Below are 11,273 nucleotides of genomic sequence, written 5' to 3' on the forward strand. Positions count from 1 at the left end.
AGATTAAGCTGGGATCAGGTGAAGCTCTGCTCTCTGATGGAGATGCAGATATAGTTATGCCAGCCATCTTTATTTATATGTCTCATTATCAGGCTAAAGAGTAGGCGACCATTATTCTTTATATTCAGAAAATTTACAGAAAGTAGGACATCTATGCAGTTTTTCCACAGATGCAATCCATAGTTCCCAAGTGCAATGTTAGGAGCTTTGTGTAGCTCTCAAGAAAGTCCATTGTTAAAAGTTACTGTAGGCTGAGCCCGCCCCCAGGCACCAAGGTTGGTCGCTGTTGCTGAGCCTGCCCCTTGACCCCAGGTTGGTCCTGGTGCTGAGCCCCCCAGCCTGCCCCCACACCAAGGATGGAGGCCGGTAGCTGAGCCTGCCCACCTCCCTCCCTACTCCTGAAGGACACTGTGCCTGCCTCCGTGCTGACTTGGTACACCCTCCCTGGGGCTCCCCAGCTTCTTTGGAGGCTGGTGCAGGCATTTTGAATTATTCCTGAGGGCATGGCCATAATCATTGGAAGGCTCCCTTCCTGAGACACCCACAGGAGACTAGAAACTCTTTGACAGGTACCTCTATTTACTTACATCCTACACCATTTTCCATCTTTTTGTTTGTTCACAACTAGAAATACTGTAAATAGTATTCAAACTGATCCTGTTCATTACAATAATGTTAAAGTCTTTATAGGAGCTATCTGGTTCAGGGCTGCATTTTCTCTGTATTGGGTGCGACTGGTATTGGTCTCCCCTTCAAAGGAGAGGTAGTAGAAAGCTGCAGGGTCACAATCAGCCTGCAAGGGGGAAACTTAATTACCTCTGATCTTCACTGCTAGAGGGGAATATATAGAAACAACATGCAAAAACAGGGGAAGAAAATGTCCCTAACAAACCAAGATGCTATTGTGATAGAACCCAATGACAGCACAGCAGTAGAAATGACAGAAAAAGAGTTTAGAATCTGCATACTTAAAATGATTCATGAAGCAAAACACAAGAGAGCAAATGCAGTCAATGGATGACTATTCTAGTAAACAGTTAAAAGAACCATGCAGGAAGCAAAAGAACACTTCAATAAAGAGATAGAGATTCTAAAAAGAAAACCAAACAAACAGAAATACTTGAAATGAAAGAAATGACAAACCAAATTAAAAACACAATATAAAGCATCACCAACAGAATAGACTTCATGGAAGACAGACTCTCAGGCAATGAAGATAAAATATTTAATCTTGAAAATAAAAGTTGAACAAACTGAGAAGATGTTACAAAGTCATGAATGGAACCTCCAAGAATTATGGGATATCATGAAAAGACTGAATTTAAGAATTGTTGGGATTGAGGAAGGCACAGAGACACAAACCAAAGGCATGAACAACATGTTCAATGAAATAATATCAGAAAATTTCCCAAACCTGAAAAATGAAATGGAAAATCAAATACTAGAGGCTTACAGAACACCAGGTGCACAAAATTACAACAGGTCCACATCAAGACACATTATAATGAAAATGCCTCACAAACAAAATAAAGATAGGATTTTAAAGGCTGCAAGAGAAAAGCATCAGACTACAAATAAGGGGAAACCAATATGGATATTAGCAAATTTCTCAGCCCAGGCTCTAAAAGCAAGAATGGCCTGGAATAATATATTTCAAGCTCTGAAAGAACAGAGATATCAACCAAGAATCCTATATCCAGCAAAACTAACCTTCAGATTTGACAATGAAATAAAATCTTTCCATGATAAACAAAAGTTAAAAGAATTTACAAATAGAAAGCCTGCTCTACAGAACTTCACAAATATTTCATGAGAAGGAAGTGAAAAGCAACAATACGAATCAGCAAAGTGAGGAACTACTCAAAAGGAAAAGTCAATCAAAGGAGAAACCAAGTCAAGTTAAAAACCAAAAATAAGCCAAAATGACCAGGAATACAAATCATATTGCAATAATAACCCGATTGTTAATGGCCTAAACTCAATAATCAAAAGACATAGACTGGCAGATTGGATTAAAAAGAAAGACCCAACAATATGCTTCCTTCAAGAGACTCATCTCATAGAAAAAGACATCCACAGACTAAAGGTGAAAGGATGGGGAAAAACATACCATGCGCATGGACCCAATAAAAAAGCAGGGGTCTCCATCCTCATATCAGATAAAGTGGACTTCAAACCTAAGTTAGTCAGAAGGGATAAAGAAGGACATTTCATACGACTAAAGGGAAGCATAAAACAGCAAGATATAACAATTTTAAATATCTATGCCCCAAACAATGGAGCATCTATTTATATCAAACAAACCCTTCTCGATTTTAAGAATCGAATAGAACAAAACACATTAATAGTGGGGGACTTTAACACACTGCTCTCACCACTGGATAGATCCTCCAAACAAAAACTGAACAAAGAAACTATAGAACTAAATAATACAATCTATGATATAGACTTAATGGATATTTTCAGAGTATTTCATTGATTGAGTGCATATACTTTCTTCTCAGCAGCTCATGGATCCTTCTCCAAAATAGACCATATGCTATGCCACAAAGAAGCCATTAGTAAATACAAAAAAATAGAGATCCTACCCTGTATCCTATCAGACCATAATGGAATGCAATTAGAAATGAATGATAAAATAACAAAAAATACTCATACACCTGGAGACTAAATAATATGCTATCGTATGATGCAATGATAACGGAAGACATCAGGGAAGAAATAAAAAAATTCTTAGAGGTAAATGAGAACAATGACACAACATATCAAAATCTCTGGGACACTATGAAAGCATTACAAAGGGGAAAGTTCATTGTGTTGAGCTCGTACATTAAAAAAATAAAAAGTCAACAACTAAATGACCTAACATTACATCTCAAAGCCCTACATAAAGAAGAACAAATCAACACCGAAAATAGTATAAGACAGGAAATAATTAAAATCAGAGCTGAAATCATTGAAATTGAAACAAGAGAAACAATTCAAAAAATTGACAAAACAAAAAGTTGGTTCTTTGAAAAACTAAATAAAATTGATAACCCCCTAGCCACACTAAGGAAGAGAAATTACTAGAATTTGTGATGAAAAAGGAAAGATCATGACAGACACCATTGAAATACATAACATAATTAGAAGCTACTTTGAAAATCTATACTCCAACAAAATAGAAAATATCAAAGACATTGACAAATTTTTAGAGACATATGATCCTCCCAAACTGAATCAGGAAGGCGTACACAATATAAACAGATCAATTTCAAGCACCGAAATAGAAGAAGCTATCAAAAGACTACCAACCAAGAAAAGCTCGGGACCAGATGGATTCTCAGCTGAATTCTACAAGACCTTTAAAGAAGAACTGATCCTAATACTCATCAAAGTATTTCAGGAAGTAGAAAAGGAGGGAACTCTTCCAAATTCATTCTATGAGGCTAGTATCACTCTAATACCAAAACCAGACAAAGACACATCAAGGAAAGAAAACTTTATACCAATATCCCTGATGAACATAGATGCAAAAATCCTTAACAAAATACTGGCAAATCACATACAAAAATATTAAAAAGATAGTGCACCATGATCAAGTTGGGTTTATCCTAGGGATGCAAGGTTGTTTCAACATCTGGAAATCAATAAATGTAATTCATCACATCAATAGGTTTAAAGTTAAGAATCACATGATTATTTCAATTGATGCTGAGAAAGCATTTGATAAAATACAGCACCCTTTCATACTTAAAACACTAGGAAAAATAGGGATGGTAGGAACATACCTCAACATTGTAAAGGTTATCTATGCTAAACCCAAGGTCAACATCATTCTTAATGGAGAAAAACTGAAAGCATTCCCTCTAAAACTAAAACAATACAGGGATGCTCTCTTTCACCACTTCTATTCAACATTGTCCTTGAAACACTTGCCAGAGCAATTAGACAAACCACAGAAAGTAAAGAGGCACAAATAGGAAAAGAAGAACTAAAACTGTCACTATTTGCTGATGACATGATCCTATATTTAGAAGATCCAAAAAACTCCACTAGAAAACTTCTAGAACTAATAAATGAATTCAGCAAAGTAGCAGGATATAAAACCAATATGCATAAATCTAATGCATCTCTACTCATAAGTGATGAATCCTCTGAAAGAGAAATTAGGAAAACCACTCCATTCACAATATCCTGAAAAAAATTAAAATACTTGGGAATTAATCTAACAAAAGAGATGAAAGACCTCTACGATGAAAACTACAGAACATTAAAGAAAGAAATTGAAGAACACCTTCGAAGATGGAAAGATGTCCCATGTTCTTGGATAGGCAGAATTAACATTGTCAAATGGCCATTCTATCAAAGGCACTATACAGATTCAATGCAATTCCAATTAAAATCCTAAACATTCTTCATAGAAATAGTGAAAGCAATCATGAACTTCATCTGGAAGAACAAGAGACCTTGAACAGCCAAAACAATCCTGAGTAGAAAAAGTGAAACCTCATACTAGACAAAGGAACCAAAAACATACAATGGAGAAAAGATAGCCTGTTCAACAATTGGTGCAGGCAAAACTGGAAATCCATATGCAGTAAAATGAAATTAAACCTCTATCCTGTGCAAAACTCAACTCAAAATGGATCAAGGACATAGGAATTAGACCAGAGACCCTGCACCTAATAGAAGACAAAGTAGGCCTGAATCTTCATCATGTTGGCTTAGGATCAGACTTCCTCAATGAGACTCCCATAGCACAAGAAATCAAAGCAAGAATCAATAAATGGGATGTACTCAAACTAAAAAGTTTTTTCTCAGCAAAGGATACAACCAAGAATGTGAAGAGAGAGCCTACAGAGTGGGAGAGAATCTTTTCCACAAGCACTTCAGATAGAGCACTCATCTCCAAAATTTACAAAGAACTTACAAAACTTTACACCAAAAATACAAAGAACCCAATCAATAAATGGGCCAAGGAACTGGACAGACACTTTGCAGAAGAAGACATATAGGCAATTAATAAATATATGAAAAAGTGTTCAACGTCTCTAATAATTAGAGAAATGCAAATTAAAAGAACTCTAAGATTTCATTTTACTCCAATTAGAATGGCTATTATCAAGAACAAAAACAATAATAGATGTTGGTGTGGATGTGGGGAAAAAGGCACACTTTTACATTGGTGGTAGAGTTGCAAATTGGTGCAACCACTCTGGAAAGCAGTGTGAAGAATCCTCAGAAGACTTGGAATGGACCCAGCATTTGACCCAGTTATCCCACTCCTCGGTTTATATCCAAAGGACTTAAAATCAGCATAATACAGTAACACAGACACATCAATGTTTATAGCAGCTCAGTTCACAATAGCTAGATTGTGGAACCAACCTAGATGCCCTTCAACAGATGAATGGATAAAGAAACTGTGGTATATATACACAATGGAATATTACTCAGCCATAAGGAAGAATAATATCATGGCATTTGCAAATAAATGGATGGAATTGGAGAATAACATGCTATGTGAAATAAGCCAAGCCCAAAAAGCCAAAGACTGGATGTTTTCCCTGATAAGTGGAGAATGATATATAATGGGGGTGGAGGGGTGGAGAGGGAGAGAAGAATAGGGAAACTTTAGATTATGTAGAAGGAAATGAGAGGGAGGGGGTATAAAAAATGGTGGAATGAGACAGACATCATTACCCTATGTACATGTATGATTACATGAATGGTATGAATCTATATCATGTACAACCATAGAAATAAAATGATGTACCCCATTTGTGTACAATGAATCAAAATGCAGTCTGTGAAAAATTAAAAGATTAAAAAAAAACTTACTGTAAACAGGAGAAGCAGAGTTGGTGAAACATTGTGGTTGCCTAGCATAAGAATTTTTCAATTCCCAGGAGCTATTTGCCTGGGATCAAGGTCAGAGCTGATAGAACTCTTGCACAGAGCCTCCTTGTGTATGGCATTGCCAGAGCAGCTAAGCACCCTGTGCCCTTGCACAGGAACATTCCCAGGAACCAGGGATGCCAGAGCCATGAGGTCATCAGAGACCCCCAATCTCAGTCACTGCTCCCCCATCCTCTGTCACCACTCTTCACAACTGTCCACATGGTTATAGTGGGTGTGCAGTAGTGTATTATAGTGGGTTTGAATTGCATTTACCTGATTATGATGTCCAGCATCTTCTCATCAATTTATTGATCATTTGAGTATCTAATTTGGAGGAATATATTTTCAAGTTCTTTCCCCATTTTTAATTCATTTATTTGTTTGAATTTTGAGCACTTTATAATGATAGATACACTTTCCTAATCAAATATATGATGTGAAAATATTTTCTCTCATCCTGAAAATTGTTTTTCTACTTTCTTTATAGTTTCCTTTGGAATGCAAGGCAATTCAATTTTAATGAGGTTCAACTTACATATTTTCTCTTTTTGCTCATACTCCTAATGTCATAATTAGGAGTCAAGTTGGTTTCATGCCATAAACAAAAATTAATTCGAATAGATCAAAGACCTAATTGGAAGGTATAAAACTACAAAACTCTTAGAACATGGGGGAAAATCTTCATGATCTTACATTACATTGTTTTCTGGCTATGAAGGGGTGTGGGGAAGTCCCTGGGTTGATGTTAATGTTCTGCATGATACCAGCTGCTCATGTTACACAGGCTAATGCACTTGTCAGTAGACAGTGATCATTCACTGAAGGTATGCACGTTTCACTTCTTGTAAATTTACATTAAATTTCATAGACTTAGAAAACTGAAAGCCAAAGATAAGGCTGTCCACTCCACACTAAACTGAAGTATACTGATAGGGATCACTTGGATCAACCAAGCAGAGCCTGGTACAATGTTACAGATATGTCTATGAGCAGGCAAGTACTGATATGCACAAGGAAAAGTTGTCTATAAGTCTTGCAATGTTTTAGCCAGTGGAAATGGAACTAGCAATTATTAAGCATTTATTATTAAGCATTTATTATTTATGCAGCATTTTAAACTTTTCCTCCTACAGGAATACTTAGTAACAAGGAGGAAATGGTTATAAGGGAGAATAAATTACTTGCACTTAAGTATACAATAAGTAGAGCTTGGATTTGAATGCAGGCCTCTCTAACTCTGCCCAGTTTCCTAACCAATTGAAAAATAGGGTCCAGTGTAACTCCAGATCTAATTTTGAATTTAGTTAGGTGATTTCATTGTATTAAAAGAACCAAATAGGAAAGAATAATATATATAATTATGTACATAATTATATAGTATATTTATATAATATGTAATAATAAATTATAATGCATTGTATATATTATATAGTACATTTATGTAATAATGCTATAAATATATATAACATATATAATGGTTCCAATTTACATAGTTGCACCTATAATTTAATGGCTAATTTACTGTAAATTATCAATTAGATTTGTTTGCATTTCCCATCATTTTCCCTTTAACCACTAAGTATGACCATTTAATTTTATAATTATGTGATTGTGACTTACAAAATCAACAAGCATTCCTTTGATGAAAATAATTAAGGAAATAAGCTTTCACATACATGTAGGAAACATGGAAAGCATTTATAACCAGAAAAAAATGAACCTCATAAATGTCTAATTTATGAAAATTGTATTACATTTCCTATCACCTGTAACTTAATAAAGCACACTCTTTTGTTTAACAATTAAAATATCAGTAATTCTTCCAAACTGTAGAAAAACTGAATCAAAATTTACTTTTTTATTCTGATCAGTTTGAAAAAAAAATAGTTTTCCTAATACTTGGTAGTAAATAGGTACCATTTTTCTATTACCAAACTTTGCCCAATGAACAGGAATTAAGTGAAACTTCCAGAAATATTCTCCAGTTCAGTCTGGTGAAGAACACAATCCCAGAACGGTCATGATTTTGATCACTTCTTGGGAGGTAGATTGATAAACAATGTTATGACTTTTCTTATGTTAAGGGGACAAGAAAGACTGTGAAGTGACCTAAACTGAAGAGACAGTCAAAAATTGTTGTAGTTCTCACTGCAATCTTAGTTTATATGTTAAACTAAGCCCACTAGATCCTGCTGCAAGGGTAGAGAATAGCAAAACTGGGAAATGGGGTTCCTGTCAGTCTGCAGAAATAAAGCCCAAGGTTGAATATATCACAAAACACTAGACAGAAAACATTTCCCTCAAACTTTGCTTTTCAGGGTCTGATTGGAAATAATGGGAATAATGACATATTGATATATTCCCAATCACTAGTTACTTTGACTATATGAAAAAAATGAGATGTATCATCAATACAAATGGGACAGTAATAGATGATGAGTAAAACTAAAGTCAGGATCTCACATGAATCACAATGCATTATATTATGTATAATTACATAATCACAATGTATAAATTATGTATATCATAATGCACAAATAAATTTTAAAGATTTTATGAGTCACATACTTAAAATATCCAGCTCACTACCTGTCATCACCTTGAAATATATCATAGGCAGCTACCCTATGCGTCATCTTGGGTCATTGTATATTGGGTGATAAAAAGATATGGGTTCCAAATTGCATATTAAGGATAGTCATCCAAGGTTGATTTCTGGAAGGCTTCATGTGGAAAGAATCTTCTGTATACTATTATAATCTTATATAGTGTCTAAGATAAGTAAAGATTTACATTTTTTTTCATGCTGTTTAATCCCTACACTCTAGTGGAAATACAAATTCATCTTATGAATTTATATAAATGTCAGCAAATTTACCTGGATATTGAACAAGTCTCCAAGGGACAGAAGTCACCTCCTCTTTCTTGACACAAGTGTTCATAGAGGACATCATGATATTTTTGTGCCATTTGGGAATAAAGTTCTTGACCTAAATGAGTTCCCTGGTATATATAGCAGTCAGGGTTAGTTCAGGAGAGTTGCAATTCCTAGTTATTTTGAGCAGAAAATAATTTAATTCAGGTAATTTTATATTTAAATATTATTGGAAGGGGCTGGATAAGTAAAATTTGGGAGACTTCAATCAAACTTTCAATTTCAAAACTACCATTACAGTAAAAATACAAAGATCCAGAAATGTGTGTGCTGTTTCCTCCAACTAAGAAAATTGGGCTTAATATTGAAGACATTCAACGTTGATAAGTAAATAGAAAAATCACATGATATACCGTATTAAGATTAATCTGGTGTTTATACTTTTATTAAAGAAAAATAAAGTTCCTAAAAATGTTACTTTTTGTTAAGAAATGTGCTCACATAGAAAAGACAATTGATGAGTAAACACAATGGTTTGTAATAACTCCAATAATTTTAAGTTCTAAAAATGAAAGTTAATCTCATTCAGGAAAAGCATTTTCAGGACTATTAAAATATTTTCAGGGAGATTATATATAAGAGACCAAGAATTTTCCATTTCAGAGGTAATAGAAATAGAAGAAACAAAATTGTTCAAAAGACACTACTTAGAAGTGTACAGCATAAAATTCCAAACACTGAAATAATCTAAGAAAAAAGGTGTGACCATTTCCACAGGAGTCAGGTCATCCCTATCAGCACCCAGTAAGCTGTCCTTCAGGGACTCAAGGTATTTGGTGGAATGGATTCCAAAAAGGGAAGAGCTAGTAGCTAAGGGAGGACCTCAGATATTTTTTGGGTTGGCTGCATCAGGCTTACACAGAGGCACCATGAGAGGAATCCTATTGGTCAGACTCAGATGGGATCCTTATTAGAATATCCTGTACTCCATGTATGCAAAATATGTGAAAATACACTCTGCCGTCATGTTTATCTAAAAAGAACAAATTTAAGAAAAAAGAAATGGTAGACAGAGAAAAGATGAAGCAAGCTTTTTTGACTAGATGTTTCCATATTAGTAAATTCACATTTTTTACCCTGAAAATTATCTCAAGAATGGGACAATGAAATTTATAGGTCTAGAATACTTTAAACATATACATAATTTGCTTAGGACATTTTTCTTTCACCTGAAAGAGGGGGTCCTTATTATATTGTATCCATTATTCAAGTCAAAACATTCAGAACCCCCAGTGAGTTCTAGCCATCAATTTTCTCATGGCCTCATTGACCTCTTTGTTCCTGAGACTATAGATGAGAGGGTTCAACATGGGGATCACCACCGTGTAGAACACAGACACCACTTTGTTCTGGTCAGTGGAGTAGCTGGACTTGGGCATCACATAGATGAAGGTGATGGTCCCATAGAACAGAGTGACAGCAGTGAGGTGGGAGGTGCAGGTGGAGAAGGCCTTGTGGCGCCCCTCGGGGGAGCGCATCCTCAGGATGGTGATGAGGATGTAGATGTAGGAGACGGCGATGACACACACTGTGACCACAATGATGGAGCCTGAAGAGATGGCTGGAACTATTTCTGAAGTAAAATCGTGAGAACAAGAAAGCTGTAAAAGTGGTGAATAGTCACAGAAAAAATGGTTGACTTTATTTGGTCCACAGAAAGACAGACTTAATAAACAGCCAGTAAATGTCCAAGCATTCACACATCCACCTAGGTAGGAAGCCCCCACAAAAAGCATGCAGACGCCAGGGGACATGAGGGTGGAATACAGCAGGGGCCAGCAGATGGCCACATAGCGATCATAGGCCATGGCAGCCAGAAGGAAGCACTCAGCTGTCCCAAAAGTCACCACAGAACAGAGTTGGGCTATACAACCAGCAACAGGGATAAAAGTTCCCTTCTGAAGGAAGCCCATGAGCATGACAGGTGTGACTGATGAGGAGTACCCAATGTCTACAAAGGCCAAATGGCAGAGGAAAAGGTACATTGGGGTATATAGCTGAGAGCTGCTTCTGATTAACATGATTATGGTGACATTGCCTACTAAGGTGACAACATAAATTCCTATAAATACAACAAATAAAATGGTACGAATTGTAGCATTCTCTGTCAACCCCAAAATAATGAACTCTGTCACCATTGTGCAGTTTCCAGTCCCCATTTATACTGGGAATGGTGCCCACTGAAAGAAAAACAAGTAGTTTTTAGAAAGGAATAAAATACTAGCCTTTGATACTTACTTTTACAATCATTGTATAATGTAAATTCCCAAAACATAAATACTCATTTGCAAATTTGGAGGAAAATATTTTCATATAATACCTCAGGCAAAAACTTGATAAAATAAATGCTCACCAATTCATGGCCAGGAATATGCACAACCCCCCCCTTTTTTTAAACACATGCAAATCATGTGTGCATCATGTTAGTTCAGGTGTTCTGTGAGGAATAAAT

The 11,273-nt window shown here is 35.7% G+C and overlaps 1 protein-coding gene across 1 annotated transcript; it reads right to left on the reverse strand.

Annotated features, from left to right (window-relative positions):
• Nucleotides 1-10,041: 10,041 nt before the first annotated feature.
• LOC124958877 (olfactory receptor 5P3-like) lies at nt 10,042-10,980 on the reverse strand. Its single transcript, XM_047517416.1, has one exon. It carries the CDS (start codon nt 10,978-10,980, stop codon nt 10,042-10,044), a length of 939 nt encoding a protein of 312 aa, XP_047373372.1.
• Nucleotides 10,981-11,273: the final 293 nt, after the last annotated feature.

Source organism: Sciurus carolinensis, chromosome 11, assembly GCF_902686445.1.
Source record: "Sciurus carolinensis chromosome 11, mSciCar1.2, whole genome shotgun sequence".
Classification (NCBI taxonomy): Eukaryota; Metazoa; Chordata; class Mammalia; order Rodentia; family Sciuridae; genus Sciurus; species Sciurus carolinensis.

Coding starts and splice junctions, on each gene's coding strand:
- LOC124958877 (XM_047517416.1), bottom strand. CDS start 10,980: ATGGGGACTGGAAACTGCACAATGGTGACAGAGTTCATTATTTTGGGG.